Source organism: Lipotes vexillifer, unplaced genomic scaffold (genome assembly GCF_000442215.2).
Source record: "Lipotes vexillifer unplaced genomic scaffold, Lipotes_vexillifer_v1.1 scaffold1162, whole genome shotgun sequence".
In the NCBI taxonomy this organism is placed as follows: Eukaryota; Metazoa; Chordata; class Mammalia; order Artiodactyla; family Lipotidae; genus Lipotes; species Lipotes vexillifer.
Window position 1 is genome coordinate 516982 of NW_006779033.1, and position 19511 is coordinate 536492.

The 19511-nt window shown below is 43.4% G+C and overlaps 1 protein-coding gene across 1 annotated transcript in view; it reads left to right on the forward strand.

The window, feature by feature from the left end:
* ECI2 (enoyl-CoA delta isomerase 2) overlaps positions 1 to 13547 on the forward strand; it is a 21020-nt gene extending 7473 nt beyond the window's left edge. The window contains exons 5-10 of the mRNA XM_007452089.1: positions 1122 to 1191; positions 4510 to 4612; positions 5362 to 5482; positions 10190 to 10279; positions 11862 to 12005; positions 13392 to 13547. Coding sequence (XP_007452151.1) covers positions 1122 to 1191; positions 4510 to 4612; positions 5362 to 5482; positions 10190 to 10279; positions 11862 to 12005; positions 13392 to 13547 — 684 coding nt within the window. The remainder of the gene's footprint in view (positions 1 to 1121; positions 1192 to 4509; positions 4613 to 5361; positions 5483 to 10189; positions 10280 to 11861; positions 12006 to 13391) is intronic.
* The last annotated feature ends 5964 nt before the right edge of the window (positions 13548 to 19511 follow it).

A 19511-nucleotide genomic window follows, 5' to 3' on the forward strand; every position in this document is an offset into this window, starting at 1 on the left:
CAGGTGGGATCTTCCCGAAACAGGGCACGAACCCGCGTCTCCTGCATCGGCAGGCGGACTCTCAACCACTGCGCCACCAGGGAAGCCCACTGACTCATTTTTATATATCCATGGTAGTAATGGTAATAACTACTCTTTACAGAGTGGCGCGTGTGTCAGTACTTTCCACACAGAGGTTTAATTCCCACAAGGAGCCTCTACCACTATTGCTACCTAACGATAAAATAATTAGGTTAAGTACTTATTTGCTCCAACTCATATGACTAATAACCAGGAAGATCTAAGTTGAAGCCATGATCTGTCCATCCCTTAAGCCTGGCTCTCCCCAGATACCCTGTCATATGCTGCATCATCATCCCGGTAGTCATTATGGGACTAATTCCTCATTCCCTCCCCCAGTAGAAATGATTTCACCTCCATTCATACATTATGCAAAGTCCATGCGTCTGTTTCTTCAGTAAAGGATGTGTATCTGTAAACGTCAACGCTCTTCACCATTCTCTCCCTCATCTAAGGTAGAAACTGCACCTGTTTTAAATGCCTTGAAAGCTATGACAGCTACACGTCCAAGATTTTCAGAGACGTTGCTGATTTGAAATGTTGGGTGCACTGTTCTTGACGGAGTCCAGCCTTTCACCCTCCATAACACTCCCAGACCGCCTGCCACACTCATGCTCTCTTGAAGTCCCAAGTGAAAAACTGCTTCCTGGAAATCTTGCTCTGCTCCCCGCGCCATCCTCCCCGCCCTAGAAAAGGACCGGCAGCTCCTCTGAGCTTTCTGCTGCTTTGTTCTTTCCACCCATTTTAGAGCTAATCCCCGTCTATTAATTCCAAAAGCTCAAGGACTGTGTCTTACTTGTTCATTTTGGGGGGAAAACGTGGATATGTTCCCCAGCATCTGCTACATAGCACTTGGTACAGAATACGCACCACGTAATCATAAAAGGAATGGAAGTCCTTTCAGTCTTTCGGGCCGCCTTTCTGGTTCTATAAATACAGCCAGCGTAAGTGTTTGGCACTTTGCAGAGGGTGGGCTTTGCAGACTGATATTTAGTGAAGCCCCTGGGTGATGGTTAGCATTTTCAGAGTTTTTTTCTTTTCCTCGTCTTCCTTTCACACAGATGTATCACGACATCATGCTTGCACTTGAGGCTGCAAGCAAGGATGATTCAGCCATAACTGTTTTAACAGGTGAGACATTTTCTTAGATTTCTAGTTAAATTTCTATTTGGGGGGATTTTCATCTAGGTAGGAAATTGAGTAAATAGGCTCTAATATCTTTCCTAGTGCTAAGATACTCTAATTCTTAAATACATAAAAAATACGATAGACACAGGATTGATATCTTTATCACGTAAAAAGCAGATACAAATTGGTAAGAAAAGTACTAAGACCTATTAGATAAACGGGTGAGTAAAATGAACAGATAATTTATATGAGAAAGTCCAGGCATTAAAGAAACAAGGACAATGCAACCAGATTAATAAACACAAACCGAAATCAAAACGATGAGATACCACTTTATACTTACCTGAATTAGCAAAATTTCATGTTATACCCAATTTTGACAAGGTTATGGTAGAATAAATGCCTCTACTCCCTTGCTGACAGCAGTGTAATGGCTATAAAAAGTGTAAGTAGCTAAGGAAAGGGCATTTGACAGTATGTAAAATGTTCATATACTTTGATACAGGAATCCCACTTATGGGAGTTTATTTTAGGGAAATTATCCAAGAAAAAGGAAAGGTCTTATGCAAGAAAGGTAATCTTTGCAGCATTACTTATAATTGTGAAAATGCTAAAACGTTGTAAATATGCTGCATGACAGAATAATAAAGCACATTATAGAACATCCAGTAGACTATATATTGTACAAGTATTAAAAAGTACAACTCTGAAAACCAACAGTATAGCAAATGTTTAAGATATAATAAAAAGCGTTAGCAATTATATCAGCACTGTGATAATAAGTGGAAAATATGATGGATGCTCCTGGGCCTGGGCTGATGAGAACTCAGAGAATGGAAGTCGTTGAACCTGGAAGGGGCACTGCGTGTAGTGGTGCAAGCTGAGGGTCAGGACTCAGATCAACTGGAGTTTAAATCCAGGCTTCATTCCTCACTACCTGTGGGCGACCTCTGCTTCCTGAATGGAGAAGACAGTGTCTTCCTAACCCCACAGAATGGTCGAGGTGGTGGCACAAGACAGTGCAGGGCAGGGCTCACAGCAGGTACTTGGGAGACGGGAGCTGTTACCGTGTGTTGACGCAGTGGAAGCAGGACTGATTTTATTATTTTATTTATTTTCTTTTTTGGCCACGCCATGCAACTTGCAGGATCTTAGTTCCCCAACCAGGGATTGAACCTGCACCCTTGGCAGTGAAAGTGCGGCGTCCTAACCACTGGACCACCAGGGAATTCCCAGAGTGATTTTATTTTCTTTTAATTTTCATTAAAATTTGTAAAATATATAATATTATATAGAGATATCAGAGAGCTTTCAGTAAAAAAGGGAGATGGGGAGAAAGAGAGATACCTAACAGCTGATGAGAGGGGGTGAAGGAAAGGGAAGAGTTGAGCATGGGCCGTGTATTTCACAAATACACCTCGGAGAATGGAGGCAACAAAATCAGTCTAGAGGTGGCGTTGGCTTGATACAGGAGAAGAATGTTTTCTGGTTTTTTAATTTAAAAAATGTTTTTAACATCTTTATTGGAGTATAATTGCTTTACAATGGTGTGTTAGTTTCTGCTCTATAACGAAGTCAGTCAGCTATACATATACATAAACATTTTTTTAACTAAAAGTATAATACAGGCACATGGTTTTTTAAAAAAATCCAAAACCTGTGAAATGGCATATAACAAAACTAAATCTCACTCTCCTTGGAACCCCAGTCTTGCTTCCTAGAAAAACTCAGCTTTTCCTGAGCCTTCCAGAAACTGCCCATGTGTGTATGTGTGTGTACCCCGCCTCTTGTAAACATAAAAGGAAGCATATAGTACATACATACTATACCCACTTTCTCCTAACAGCATATCCCGAAAAATTGTTCTCTGTCAGCACGTATACATCTAAGTTTTTCTCTGCAGGACTACAAAGTATGAAAGTTTTGGGATTCCGTAATTTATTTCATCATTCCTGTATTGACGAATGGGTAGACCGTACTTAGTCTTTTGCTATTAAAATCATGCTGCAAGGGTATCCTTGGACATATGTCTTGCAGCGAATGTGCAAAATCCAAAGGCTATATTCTTAGAAGTGAAGTTGCTGGTTTCGTAATAATGGTAATAACGGCTAACGTTTTTATCATACTTCCTGTTTGCTGAGCACTGGTCTAAGCATTTTAATTCATCTGATAGCTTTTTGATTCTTCACTTTTCTAAGCTTTCTTGCAATAACCCTGTGAGGTTAGGCCCTATTATTACTTGTATCTTACAGGTGAGGAAACTGAAAGGTTAGGTTTTGATAAATAGCGCTTTTCCTGTAGTGATTTTCTGTATATCCTTCACGTTCGTTTTCCAGTTCCTGTTTGATCTAAACGTTGTAATAGTAGGTCCTTTAATTTCCAGAAAGGATTTTTTTTTTTTTTTGGTTTTCCATTTCTGTTATCAATTCCTAGTTTATTGTATTATAATCAGAAATGATTGGTTTTACTAATTTTACTTTTTTTAGAATCTATTAAAATTTCGTGTATATTAGCTATATATTGAAATCTCTGACTTGAAGATTAAGAATCAACAAAATGGCCAATATTTTATGTCATCCAGGCACACTTAAAAAGTAAGTTCAGGCACTTCCCTGGTGGTCCAGTGGCTAAGATTCCGTGTCCCCAGTGCAGGGGGCACCGGTTCAATCCCTGGTCGGGGAACTAAGATCCCACGTGCCACACGGTGCAGCCAAAAAAATAATAGTAATGAAAAAATGTTTTAAATAAAAAAGAAATTTAAAAAAATTAAAAGTTCATTCTTGATTTTTAAGGTATAGAGTTACAATTATAGCAATTAGACTTGCCTCTCTAATTCATGTTATATAGGTTTCCTAAATTCTGTTTTCTAATTTGTCTGGACTGAAAAAAGAAGATTAAAGGCATCTGTTTCTCTCAGCCCATGCTACGCTGGGTGCCCCCCTCCCCAGAGCCTTTGCACATACTGTCACCGCTGGAGAATATTCCCCCCACCCTCTTTCCATCTACCCCTTCCCGTGTCCTCAGATCTCAGTCCAGTCATTCCCGCCTTAGCAAAGTCCCTCCCTGAACCCCCAGGTGAGAGCAGAGCCCCATTGCCTGCTCTCCTGTCCTCGTGTCCCTTTGCATCATCATAGTTGCATTGCCTACTGTTATTCGTGTGTCTTTAAAGGTCCAGCTGACTCCCTGGTCTGTCAATTAGGGCAGGACCCCAGCTGGTCCACCAGTGTATTTCCAGAGCTTGGTACAGAGCCTGGCACATACAAGATGCCCAGTGACTACTATAGAGTGAGTGAGTGCTGGATCCATGGATTTTGTTTACAGGCAATGGGGACTATTATTGTAGTGGGAATGATCTGACCAACTTCACGGATATTCCCCCTGGCGGAGTGGAGGAGAAAGCCAGAAGCGGGGCCGTTTTACTGAGGTGAGAGCACGTCTGTCTCATCCCGGGGGGCTTATCCTTATCGGTGTGGGGTCTTCAGCTGCGCCAAAGTAGAATAAATACTTCTTAGGTTCCGTGTAATTGGCTGTGACTTTAGGCAAGCATATTTCTCCAAACTTCTATCAGTAGGGGGCATTTGCTCCATCACTGTAACTTCTGTTACCCGTTCTCCTGGCCTCCCTACACCACATTTGACTGGAAAGCATACAAGTCAACTACCGCTACCAATTAAATTCTCCCATATTGAGGCAGAGGAATTTAGCAGCTTCTCCTCTGGCCAGAGGAAGGCGTGACTGCCATGATCGCTGCTCATAGGAGACTTGAAATGGTCTTGGAAAACACAGAGGGCGTGAAGGCGCCTCCTCCCGCCTCATTAGTCCCCGCTGCGTCTCTGGTGCCCACCGAGCTGTGATACCACAGCACGTGCTGGCGGCCACCCTAGCCTCTGAGTCTGCAGCTGGCTTACGTCCCTGACCGAATGCCTAGAACGAAAGATTTGAACCAAGGCTGACCTGTGGGACTCTGCGAGTTTCCCTCAAGTGCCGTTCAGATGGGAGGAGCCTGGTGCGAGAGGCCGGGGAGGTGGCAGGGCAGAGAGGCACTGCTGGGCTATGGGAAACTCAGCAGTCTGGCCAGAAAAGCACGTTCCAGACTCACCCTGTCTCACCTGCATACTTCAGTGATGCTACTTTGGCATATTTAAACATGCTTTTATATTTCCACGTCTGTAGGGGTTTTGTCGACTGTTTCATAGATTTTCCGAAGCCTCTGGTTGCAGTGGTAAATGGACCAGCTGTAGGAATCTCCGTCACCATTCTCGGGCTATTTGATATCGTGTATGCGACCGACAGGGTAAGTCAGCTCCCGGAAATGTATGAAGTTATGCAAGTAAAAAAGAGATCCTCTGAATTCTCCTTTATTGTTGCTGGTAGTAAACAGATTACATATGGTTTATGGTAGAATGGACCGAATTTAAATTTTTCCCAAAGAATTAGTCTAATATGACGCTTTTTTTTTCCTTTACTATTAACTTGAATTTTCCTAAACACAAATATTGTTGTGAACATTTTTGCCCCAGCTCTTTTGGCTCTGTGCTCTAATCCTATTACACAACACTTGTTCATTTTTACTCTAAAATAGTCAGGAACCTTCAAAGCTTGTTAGCAGGGGGCAAAAAATAGCTGCTTTGGAGGTTATGCAAGTGAGTTATTTGATCATTTTTTCCAAGTAAATGAATCCTGGAATTTATAAATCCAGAATAAGGAAGAACTTTCAGGCGTTATTCTACCTTCACTCCCTCCTTTGCAGATAAGAAAACCAAAGCTCAGAGAAGTCGTGTTCACCATTGAATTACATAGATTTTAATTTTTCTTCCTACTACAGTCATAATATATGTCATAGTAGAAAATAAAATGTTGGAAAATATGGAAAAGTACAAAGAAAAGAGTTAATTTAAAAGTCACTCCTTATCTCACCACTCAGATAAGCAGTGCTAACATTTGGGTTATTTAACTTATCTAATTTAACCAGTCCCTGACACTGGAACCCTAGAATATTTCCAGTTTTTATCCTTATAAACAAAACTGTGATGAACGTTTATCTCAGAACTTTTACTGTAGAACTAATAACCACCTCTTAGGGTTATTATCAGATTCTTAGAGTGACTGTTGCTTCTGTGGCAGTAAAATTTGCTAATGTACATACAGCCTTGCAGGGAACATTTGGTTTTTACCACTGAAGAGATTCCTGGCTTTGTTTAGAGGTATTTTCTCCACTAAAAGGTCCGTATATTAGGGTCCTTAACTCTTTGGCTCATCTTTTACTGGATTCCTTTCAATGAGATTGGGCATATTGTCAGATCTAATTTTTACTCATAATTTTCCCATAAAAATAGCAAATGGAAGTCTAGACGCTAGGCTACCTAACCTTTTGTAGGTAGAAGTTTCTGCTCAAAGGCAGAAATTAACAGTCTTCGGTCACATTCTGTGTGTTAAATGACCAATTAATTGACCTGCTTTGAGCAGGGTGGGAGCAGGAGTTCCTGACCTGAACTTGGGGTCTCATTCTTCAGTACTTGGAGGCCAGTATCATCATATTTGAATCTTGTCCCGATTCTCCCACTGGATTCCAAATGATTGTCATGTACATCATCATTTTAAAGATTTCTAGGACTCCCATCTTAACGATACAATTTGAATTAAAATTGAAATCAGAGGGAAATGCGTATATATTATGTATGCTAAAAGATTGGGCCCAAAGTAAAATATTTGACAAATGGTGGCCACTGCTAAGAGTTCACCCAACTGAATTAAACCACGGTTCAATTTAAAATCAGGCAAAGACACAGAAGAAAGAAGCTGTGGAGAGGAGTTCATTTTACAGGGTTTCTCATTCCTGGCTTCATGAATAGATACCATATTAAATGTCGGTTAACATTTAACCCATATAACCAAGTTATTCTTTATTATGGGCAATAAGTAGTGCCTCTGCCTATTAGCTTCTCTGTCAGCAAACAGTACATTTCCTCTTTGAGTTAATAAAAAGGCAGAAATCATAACAGTAATAGATCTTTGAGCGCTCAGTATCTAGGAGGCACTCTGCTGGTGCACATTATATGTGTTCAGTAAATGCCCACGTTAACTGCCCTGCGAGGCAGGTGCTCTCATCCCATTTTACAGATGAGAAAACCGTGGCACAGAGAAGTTAAGAGGCTCCAGGGTCACCAGGCAGCCTGACGCCAGCATCTAACCCTTAACTACATCTACTGCTCCATTGCTTATAATAATGTTTATAAGTGAATTAAATGCTGCTTATTATCAGCTTTCCACGCACCTGTTTGTGGCTCTTACCAAGGGCGGCTTCTTCTTTCAGTTTTCTGGTCATGTTCCTTAGGCTGTGACTTCTCAGCACATTTTCTCCAATACGCTTTCTTTCAGGGGGGAAAAGAGAAGACAGGTGACATTAATAACTATTTACTTTATACTTTTATTATTTTGATTTGTATGCTTTGTACATTATATGTTTATATCTTCTAGCAATATTCATTTAAAAAAAACCCGCCATACCTGATTATGGGAAATGAAGTCTAAGTATGCTGTTTACGGAATTGTTGATTATAAGTTAACTTCCTTTCATAAGAACTTTTCATTCATCAAGAAACACACAAAACTATTTCTGACATCTAGAAAAAAACTACAAATGACTCTCTAGTCTAAATAACCAATATTAAAGTAGTTTCTGGTATTTAAAACCAATCAAGAAACCTCTGGGGCAAAATGAAGACAAATGGCAGATTGAGGAAGTAATTTTTCAACTCACAATAGAGGTTAACCTTTCTAATATATTTTTTTAAATGTGTCTATAAAGTGGGCTTCCCTGGTGGCGCAGTGGTTGAGAGTCCGCCAGCCGATGCAGGGGACACGGGTTTGTGCCCCGGTCCGGGAGGATCCCACGTGCCGTGGAGCGGCTGGGCCCGCGGGCCATGGCCGCAGAGCCTGCGCGTCTGGTGCTCCGCAGCGGGAGAGGCCACAACAGTGAGAGGCCCACCTACTGCAAAAACAAACAAACAAACAAACAAAATGTGTCTATAAAGTGATGGATCAACAAATTAATATAAAAATACACGACAGAGAGGAATAAATAGCCCACAGAAAAGAAAGTATAAATGGCTCTTAAAAACACGTGAGAAAGACACCATTAAGAAAAGGACTTGTAGGGACTTCCCTGGTGGTGCAGGGGTTAAGAATCTGCCTGCCGCTGCAGGGGACACGGGTTCAAGCCGTGGCCTGGGGAGATCCCACATGCCGAGGAGCAACTAAGCCCGTGCACCACAACTACTGAGCCTGCGTTCTAGAGCCCGCGAGCCACAACTACTGAGCCCTCATGCCACAACTACTGAAGCCCACGTGCCTACAGCCCATGCTCCACAACAAGGGAAGCCACCGCAATGAGAAGCCCACGCATCGCAATGAAGAGTAGCCCCCGCTCGCCGCAACTAGAGAAAGCCCGTGTGCAGCAACAAAGACCCAGTGCAGCTGTAAATTAATTAATTAATTAATTTAAAAAAAAAAGACAACCAAAATCCAACTTAAAAATAGTGGGCAAAGTATTGCAAGCTACTCTTCACCAAAGAAGGTCTGCAAACGGCTGATAAACACACGGAAAGATGCTCAACATCATTAGTCATTAGGGAGCAGCAGGTTAAAACCACACCAAGGGCTTCCCTGCTGGCGCAGTGGTTGAGAGTCCGCCTGCCGATGCAGGGGACACGGGTTCGTGCCCCGGTCCAGGAAGATCCCACATGCCGCGGAACGGCTGGGCCCGTGAGCCATGGCCACTGAGCCTGCGCGTCCGGAGCCTGGGCGCCGCAACGGGAGAGGCCACTACGGTGAGGGGCCCGCGTACCGCAAAAAAAAAAGAAAACCACACTGAGACACCGCAACACACCTACTAGAGTGGGTAAAATTGAAAAGACTAAGGATAACGACAGGTTTAGGGAGAACGCGGAGTGGTTGGAACTCCCTGCTGCACCTCGGAAAATAGTCTGGCAATATCTCAGAAAGTTACACCACACATGAACCACACAGCCCAGCAATTGCATGCCTGGGCATTTACCCGAGAGAGTTGAAAATACACCTTCATCATAACCTTATTCATAATATCCAGAATACTGGAAATACCACAGTGGCTCCAACTGGTGAATGGATAAACGAATTATGACACATCCATACAATGGAATACTTCTCAGAAATAAGAAGGAACAAACCCTAATATGTGCAGTAACAACGTGGTGACTCAAGAGCCTTCTGCTGAGGACAGAAGCCCACAAAAGGAGAAGAGGCTACAGAATGTGTGATTCCATTTATATACATTCTAGAAAAGGCAGAACTGTAGGAACAAATCAGATCAGTGGTTGCTTGAGGGTGAGAGACTGACTGCAGAAGGGGCATGAGGAAACTTTGGCGTGGGGGGGTGATAGAAATATTCTATATCTTGGTCATGGTAGTGGCTGCATAACTGTATACATTTGTTTAAAACTCATCAAACCGCATACGTTAAGAGTGGATTTTGTGTGTATACAGGCAGACCTCAGAGATATTGTGGGTTTGGTTCCAGACCACCACAATAAAGCAAATATCACAATAAAGTGAGTCACGGGACTTTTTTGGTTTCCCAATACATATAAATGTTATGTTTACATTATACTGTAGTCTGTTAAGCATGTAATAGCATTATGTCTCAGAAAACAATCAGACATTTTAAAACAGCTTTAATTAAAAAATAACGCTGTTGGGAAAATGGCACCAGCAGACTTGCTCGACTTAGGGTTGCCCCAAACCTTCCATTTGTAAGAAAAAAATAAAAATGCAGTATCTGCGAAGCACAATAAAGCAAAGCACAATAAAAGGAGGTCTGCCTGTATAATAATACAATAACCCTAATTTTTTTTTAAGTTCTTCAGTTAAGTATTGTAAGGAGGATAGAAACAAATAGTGATTTCTTTGAAATCGCATGTGAAAAGATGATTTTCTTGTCTCTCTTTTTTCTCTCTTCAAAAAGGCAACATTTCATACTCCATTCAGTCACCTAGGCCAGAGTCCAGAAGGATGCTCCTCTTACACTTTTCCGAAGATAATGGGCCCAAGCAAGGTAATTTTTGGAAACCTTAAAACGAAATGTAGTGTCATCTCCATTCCAAAAGTAACCCCACACTCTCTGTTCTTTCCCTCTATCGTAGAGGCAGCAGACGGAAGCGAACTATTTGCTCCCCAACTCCAAGAGTTTTAAACATAGAGGAACCAGGCTGTGGGAAGCCTCTGGTCCGCAGGGAAATTTAGACGCTCTGTCCCCAAACTGGGGGTGACTCTCAGCTGGGTGCCCTGTGCTCCCAGCACCGCTCCTGGCCCCCACAGCCTTTTCTCCAGACTGTCCCACGGGGCAGCAAGGCTCCAAGGGGCCCAGTGGCCGCTCAGGTCTGTCCCTGCAGTTATGGAAACCTAGGTGCCCACCCTTGGTGGGCAGGACCCCAAGGGGATCATGACAAGACTGAGAGCCGGGGGTAGGGAGAGGCTTAGCAAACATCCTTCGGGATCTGAAAGGGGGGTGGTGGGAATTGAGCCTCTGTTCGTTGCTATTAGGTTTTCATTGAAAAAAATGTATATTTTTAAAATCTCTCTCTTTTCTTTTGTTTCTGGACATGCCATGCGGCTTGCAGGATCTCAGTTCCCCGATTGGGGATTGAACCCCGGCCACGGCAGTGTGAGAGCCTGAAATCCTAACCATTAGGCCCCCAAGGAATTCCCCTTTTAAATCTCTTTCTTCAGTCACGTGCCCTGAATTCTCATACAGCTTTGAACTTTGAAAATTTGGGCAGACCCAACCCTAAGGCTTAGAACATTTGACTCTGAAACCGTCTTTCATTTTCTGGAAGAGAAATTGCAAACATGGGAAAGGATATCCACTTGGTGTCCCCAGTATTGTTAGAAACTGAACATCAGTCTCCCTCACTTTCCTTCAGTTAAGTGGAGCTCATTGGAGTACCTGGGCAGGTAAAGAAAACTGTCAGAGCCAGACCACTGTGTGAATTTCCAGGGAAAGGAATTTTAAAATATATATGTATTTATTTATTTATTTATTTTATTTATTTTGGCTGCGCCACATCTCAGTTGCAGCACGTGGGATCTTCAGTTGCAGCATGCAGACTCTTAATTGAGGCGTGCAGGATCTAGTTGCGCAACCAGGGATCAAGCCCAGACCCCCTGCATTGGGAGCGTGGAGTCTTACCCGCTGGACCGCCAGGGAAGTCCCCAGGGAAGGGAATTTTGACAGTTGGTGTGCCTAAATGTTGGTTGGCATTTCCTATGACGGTGATTTTTCTTTTTGTTTTATAATTGTTTATAGTGTATAAAACAGGAACTCATTGCTGCCGTGTGTCGTAGAATCAACACCTGCCTCTCAGCCTTTCTGCCCCAGGCTCCCAGCTCTTTTTGCTCCGCATCGTAGACAAACACAGAAGCAGCAACCTCTACAAACTGTCCAGAAAGCTAATGGTCTCAGCACAAAGCTGGCAAACCGTTGCCTGTGGCACCATCAGTTTCTCCCTTAATGAGAAATACTGGCAACCTCAGACCAGAAGCAGGGGTCCCTGTGTCTCTACTGAGAGCAGTTCCTCCTGAAGTTAGCTGAGCCTCGTTTCATCGCGTTAACGTCTCAGTCCCGCTTTTCATTTCAGGCAACAGAGATGCTCGTTTTTGGGAAGAAGTTGACAGCCCGGGAAGCCTGCGCCCAAGGACTTGTTACTGAAGTTTTTCCCGACAGCACTTTTCAGAAGGAAGTTTGGGCCAGGCTGAAAGCATATTCAAAGCTCCCCCCAAATGTTAGTATTCGTTTTTTTGTGTGTTTTGTTTTGCTTGTAAGAACCATGCAGATCTTCTGTTTGCCTTAAGAGAATAAGCAATTTAAAAAACAAGACAGCTGGCTCTGAGCACATCTAAATCTGAGATTAAAAGCAAGCCTAATAGGGCTTCCCTGGTGGCGCAGTGGTTGAGGGTCCGCCTGCCGATGCAGGGGACACGGGTTCGCGCCCCAGTCTGGGAAGATCCCACATGCCGCGGAGCGGCTGGGCCCGTGAGCCCTGGCCGCTGAGCCTGCGCGTCCGGAGCCTGTGCTCCGCAACGGGAGAGGCCACAGCAGTGAGAGGCCCGCGTACCGCCAAAAAAATCTTGGATTATAATTGCCCATTTATTTCCTTACCCTTTCTACATTTTGAAATCTTTGAGGATGGGAACCTTGTCTTCAGGGCCTGGCACAGTTCTAGGCAAATGTAAATCATTTTGTGGAAGGGAGGGAGGGAGGAAGGGAGGGAACATAGGTAGGTTAAAGCAGAAAGGGACTTTCAAGATACCTAGATAGACTTCTTCATATTACGGATCAAAACCTTGAAGGTCTGCTTTATCCCCATCTTTCTTTTATGTGTTTTAGGAAAGTGATTGGTGAGGAGTGAGGGGCATTTAAAAGCTCCCATTTGCTCCTTCAGGGCCAAAGTTTGGTAAGACTTACTGGATCCCCTGATGGGCCCTGTGCACCCCCAAAGCCTGGATCTCCTCTCGTTCCTTTCAGGCCCGGAAGGCCCAGGAGACCTGGTGGCCCAGGCAGGCCTGGCTCCCCAGGTGGTCCAATGTTTGGGACACCACCATCACAAGCACAAAAACCTGAGTCCAAAAAAAAAAAAAAAAAAAAAAAAAAAGCAAGCCTAATAATGTTAGAAATGCTGATTTTTATAAAACTTATCAAATAGCCATTCCATTTCTGTGCTGTGGAGACAGAGGGGCGGTTCTTTCTGGGCACCACTTTGAGGAGGTTGATAGGCAACCTTTGCCAGCACTTTCATCCTTGGATCCAGGTGAGCAGCCAGACAGGTTAACTTTGAGGAGATTCTGACCACGCAGCACTTTTCGTTTTTATATGTGATAGCTGGTGACTGATTTTGTCATGTTCTCACTGCTCAAAATGTGGTCCTGGAGCCAGAAGCTTTGGTTTCTATCTACAGCTTCTTAGAAATGTGTGATCACAAGCCCCGCCCCACACCTGCTGGGAGGATGTGTGCACACACGAACGTTTGAGGAACAGTGTCTTATCTACACATATTTCTTAAGGTGTCATAGGATCAAATGAACTACAGAGAAACAAGCATCAGAATTCTAGAATAATCTCACTCCTCTTAGAACGCCTCTTAACCTCACTGTTGGTTTTATTTTTTCAGGCCATGAGAATTTCAAAACAGGTCATCAGAAATAGGGAGAAAGAAAAGTTGCATGCGATTAATGCTGAAGAAAGCAGCACCCTGCAGGAGAGGTGGCTGTCAGATGAGTGCGTGAACGCCGTCTTGAGCTTCCTGTCCAAAAAAGCAAAGCTGTGACGGCCATCACATCAAAGCTAAACGTTTCCAAGGAAGGGCTGTGCTACTATTTCTGCTTTCCAATTCCTGAGCTAAGTAAACCTCGCTGTGCCTTTTTTCAGTGGTGCTAAGATACCAGTTATGATAAAATTATACTTCACTAGAGCCCTGATGAAAAACAAATGACGTGAAACCAGCTTTGAGAATTTACGTAGGTTTTTGGTAGTGGGGAGTCTTACGTCTTTCGCTGTGAATTGCTGTTGCCAGGCACACTGAAACATTGTGCCCGGCATCCTGCTCTGAAAGGCATTCACAGTGTTGCAGGCTGAGACCGTGTGTTGGAAAACCACTACTGCACTTTGCCGTCCACACAGGCTCACTGACTTGATCGGCCCAAACACCAACAGTCTCTGGATGACCGAGTCAAGATCTTCAGTGGGTTGCGTGTTCTTTTTCAGCCGTCTGGCAGGGGGAGCAAACAGAAGGAGCAATATTACTAGAGGATGAATTAGAATCTTAGTTTCATCCCCCCGCCTATAATTTGATAAAAAGGGATGAAGGGATTCGATCGTTTCATTGGAAAGTGATGTTCTGTATCAGGGATTATTTCCTCATTTATTGTATAGTCTTCATTCTCGTTTAATGTGGTCCTTTATAAAAAGCACACCTGAAAGCTGCCTTAACTGTCCTTGTGACTTTCTGTTTCGATGGCTGCCATATGAATCACTTGACAAGAGTCTAATTCCAGTGGCTGTAGGATTGGCATGGAATATTTTGCTCTTCTAAATGTCCTCCTTCCTTTTTAACCTCCTTCAAGCATCAGCATCCAGATAGCCAACCCACCGAACCTCTAACTTCTTAATTTTTTTATTCCAGTAAAATCCTAATGCAAAGTGTTCACTCTTATAGGAAGTATATTAATAGTAATAACCCATTCATGTTTACTGAGCACTTACTATTTGTTTCTAGTGCTTAATGCCCATAAGCACATTTTGTCCTCAAAAAACAATGCCAAAAATTAAAAATGAGGTAAGCTGTTGCTGCTACCCATTTACAAGTAAGGAGTCCAAGGCATGGAGATGTAAGTAGCTTTTCCAGAGTCAGAGTCCCAGTAAGGGTCAGAGAGTCCCAGCCCCACTGTGTCCCCGTGAGCCGCCCATCCCTCCCACTGACTTCAACTAACATCTCTGGGGAAAAGGTGAAAAACAATGGCTTGAGGATGCTGAAATTAAACAAAAGCAGATGGATTGTGGTAAGGCATCAAAATGTGGAGAAGCATCTGCCCATGAGTTTCTGAGATTGTGGGACATTAGGAAACCATTGCTAGGATCTCTGTCCTAAGCACGGGACATATGCCCCAAAGGCAGGCCCAACTGTGCAGCAGTGCAGTGGTTGCCATGGTGTGACTGGCAAAAGAAAATTTGAGGCCAAGAAGAACATCTCTCTAACCACGAAAAGGATTCCCTGGGGCTGGAGAGGAGAATCCCAGAGCAGAGAAGGAGTGAGATGCTCCCCTAATTCTAGGTATAAACCTACACAGCTTAGGTTCACAAGTGGGACAGGCTCAAACCAACATGGTAAAGGCTTTGGGAAGTAAACGGATTTTAAGCACCACTAACACAAGATCAAGACAGCTTGTAGTCTCAACCTAAGCAGGTTGATTACTTACTAAAACAAAACCATCAACATTCTTCAGATAATTCAACAAAATTCAGGGTCCAGGCAACATAATATTCACAGTGTCCATGATACAATCCAAAATTATTGACATACAAAAGACCATGCAAATGTGAACACTAAGGTGAAAAAAGACAACACATGTCAATCCCGAGATGACCTAGATATTGGAATTGTCCCACAAAGACTTTAAAGCAGTTCTCATAACTGTGCTCCACAAGGTAAAGAAAAACACACTTGAAATGATTAAAACTACATGAATTCTCATCAGAGAAACTACAAAAAAAAAAGAACCAAATATTTAGAACTGAAAATCTGAAATTTAAAAATAATTCTCTAGGGAATCCCAGGTATTCCAGTGGTTAGGACTCAGCACTTTCACTGTGGTGGCCCGGGTTCGATCCCACAAGCTGCGTGATGTGGCAAAAAAAAAAAAAAAAAAAATGCTCTGGAGGGACTCTAGCAGAATGTAGATGACAAAGGAGTCAAAGAACCTAGAAGATAAATCAACAGAAACTAAGCAATGTGAAGTACAGAGAAAAAAATACTAGGAAAAATAAATAAGCAGAGGGACATCAGCAAGATGTTGGAAGTTTCAGGAGAGGCCACAACAGTGAGGCCCACGTACCGGAAAAAAAAAAAAAGATACGGACATAATATGATAAAAGGGTCAAGACAGCAAGAAGATATAACAATTATAAACATTTACACACTAATATTAGAGCTCCAATATATATAAGGAAACTGGCAGAACTGAAGGGAGAAACAGCCTACAATCATAGTAGGAGACTTCAATACCCCACTTTCAATAGTGGATAGAAAACCAGACAAGATCAATAGGGAAATAGAGAACTTGGACAACACCATAGATCCCTTGGACCTAACAGGTGTGTACAGAACACCGAACTACAACAGAATACACATTTTTCTCAAGTGCACATGGAACATTAACCAGGAAAGATCATATGTTTGGCCACAGAACAAGTGTTAATAATTTTTTTTTTTTTTTTTTTTTTTTGCGGTACGTGGGCCTCTCACTGCTGCGGCCTCTCCCATTGCAGAGCACAGGCTCCGGACGCGCAGGCTCAGCGGCCATGGCTCACAGGCCCAGCCGCTCCGCGGCATGTGGGATCTTCCCGGACCGGGGCACGAACCCGTGTCCCCCACATCGGCAGGCGGACTCTCAACCACTGCGCCACCAGGGAAGCCCTAAATTTAAAAAGTGTAATATCATATATCTTTTTCTAATTACAATGGAATTAAACTAGAAATCAACAGCAGAAGGAAAACTGGAAAATCCACAAATATACAGCAATTAAACAACACACCTTTAAACCACCAATGAGTCAAAGGGGAAATTAGAATATATCGTGAAACAAATGAAATAAAAACATACCAAAACTTGTGGGATAAAGTCAAATCAGTGCTAAGCGGAAAATTTATAGCTGTACATGCTTACGTTTAAAAGAAGAAATCTTGTAGACTAGGTGTAAAGCCGAAGTTCTGCCACTCATATGATATTATCCTAGGTCCCTGGTCATGCTTGGGGTGGGCTGGTGCTTCCCAATTCATGCAGCATAAAAGCCCTACAGCCCGGTGGTTGGGTCCCTAAGAATCCCTCTCCAGCCCTGCTAGGTCTCTGCTCACTGACCTGGAATGCGATGGCCCGTGGGGAACCCACACACCTGCTCCAGTCTCCATGAGTTTTCTCCCATTGAGGGCTCCTGCAGACACGGGGAGGTGTGAAAATGGGACCCATGCGCTTTTATACAGAGCAATGCTTGTTTTCACACTCACCGTATATGCCAAAGACAACATTAAGTCATTTTTTAGCTTTTTAAGGCATAAAGAGGGTTTGTGGTCACCCTATCCATGTCTAAATATGCCTGCATAGGACAAAAATTAGGCACCTACCTGACAACTATGGTTGACATTGGAGGCTCCTTTGTGTTTTTATTCCACAGATGGCGTTTCTTCCACCCCTGATTTGCATTGTTGTTGACTTTTCTTCTCCACAGGGGCATACTGCCTGGTTTGGGGGTCAGATTAATCTCTTTGGGAAATTGATGTCTTTCTAAGATCCTTTCTAAGCCAGAGAATTCAGAATTCTCACCTAGTAATAGAACAATCATTAATACAATTCAATGTTCCTTTCCATCTTTGCATAGCAAGAGTAAGATGCCATTAGTTTGAGAAAGACTGTTTGTGCCACTTAATTGCTATTGAGGTCTGCCATTTCTTCATTCCAAAAATATCAGTGAGCAACACTTAGACTGTAGCCTGGTTCTAGACATCTAATAGATGCACAGCAAGAAATGAGTGAATGAACGAACAAAGCAGGTGTGCTCGTACACAGGTACTGAAGGTCATTGGTATAATCTCTGCATGATTCTCAAACGAACGGTAAGTAACTGGACTACTATTTTTATCTTCAGCGATATTAACCACACTCTGCATTGACATCACATCCAGTGCTTCACACTGACCTCAGTTGGCCCCTAACCAAATCGCCCATCCATAGTGACACAAAGAGCTTGTGCCAGAATGTAATCCAGTACACTACTCCTTCCTTCATTAAAACCATCTCCAAAAGGAAGGAAGGGAGGGAAGGAGAAAGAGGGAGAGAGAGAGGAGAGAGGAAGGGAAGGAGAAGGGGAACCACGCAGGGTGTTTAGTGACATAGCTGAGTTATCTTGTAGTGTAAGCTTGTTATCTCTTTGCCAACTGGTGACAATTTGAGAAGCGAAAGCCAGTTTGCAGGCTGTGCTATGAGCATCTCTGCAATCCATTTGGGTGCGTAGAAAATAAGCTGTTGCACACCTACCGTAGGAAGAGAAGCTGAGCCTCAGAGAGACTCAGGGGGAGCCTGCATTGCATTAGGAATTAGATCAGTGCTCGTCCGGCCCCCATTATTTCTCAGGCTGAATCCCTGAAGGTCCCTCCTAGGCAGGGTAATTGACAGAGACCTAAGGGACAAAGAATTGGCTCAAGGGACCATAGGTTGGCATTCGGACTAAATGGTTTAATGACTTGATGAATAGATTGATCCTTAGAGGCCAGAAAAACCACTCCAAGTGAGTCAAGAGCAGGCCTGGAATATGGAGCTCCTGCCCAGTGGGTGAAGGCCAGGGCTCTTGGCAGCAGTTTATTAGCTCAGTGGCCACACAGCTGGGCCGCCCAGAAGCTCCCACAGGCTTGCCCGAACAGTAGGAAGAGCATAGGGTTTTCTCTGGTTGTCAGAATTTCAAATCTAATGAAATGGACAGCAGTGTACACGGCAGGAACTCTACCAGTTGCTAAAGATGTATCAATATTCATGTCTACACTGGGAGGCTAAGAGAACAAACTCTAAATCAACATATAACTGGAATATCACTGGGAAATCAAAACCCAATTCTCCAACCTCACATAAATGCTCACTGTATTTTCGATTTTAAACCTGCATTTTAGTTACAAAAATTAAAGACACATGAAAAGATTTCCACTGGAATAAATAAAATCGAACGACTTAAAGAAGTATACATAGTGTAAGAAATTAATGAACAGAAACCTCAGTTAAATAGAGCCGGGAGACCAGCAGGGGGAGCTCTCACCCCTGCCTTCAGAGCTGAGCCCAGCCAGAAAGAAAAAAGATTCCCTTCTTTCCTGCTAGGACTCAACCACAGACTCTTTGTTTACTATTTTTGTTGCCCTCCTGACTTCCTTTCCCCTCTGTGAGATGTTCTCCTTCCCATGCCATGTGGAGACTTTGCCGGTGGTTCACCAGGCTGCAGACCCCGAATTGCGGTTCTCTTCTGATCCTGAATAAACCCGTCTTTGCTGGAGAAATACCAGGCGGTCCTTTTGGTTCAAGTCAACAGCAAGGGGAACATCTTCCTCCCTCCCATCTCTATCCTTCCTCAGAGGTAGGCACCACCCTGAATTTGCTGTGTCTCCTTCTGGAACTCTTTTCTATGCATTTATATACATACTTGCATTTACAAATAAATAGTCTTCTTTTGGCAAAAATGGAATCATTGTTCCTTATTCTGCAGCTTGTTTATTAAAACTCTTGCAGTGTGTTTTACAGATATTTTGATGTCAACTTTCTTTTCTTTTCTTTTCTTTTCTTTTTTGCGGTACGCGGGCCTCTCACTGTTGCGGCCTCTCCCGTTGCGGAGCACAGGCTCCAGACGCGCAGGCTCAGCGGCCATGGCTCACGGGCCCAGCCGCTCCGCGGCCCGTGGGATCTTCGCGGACCGGAGCACGAACCCGCGTCCCCTACATCGGCAGGTGGACTCTCAACCACTACGCCACCAGGGAAGCCCC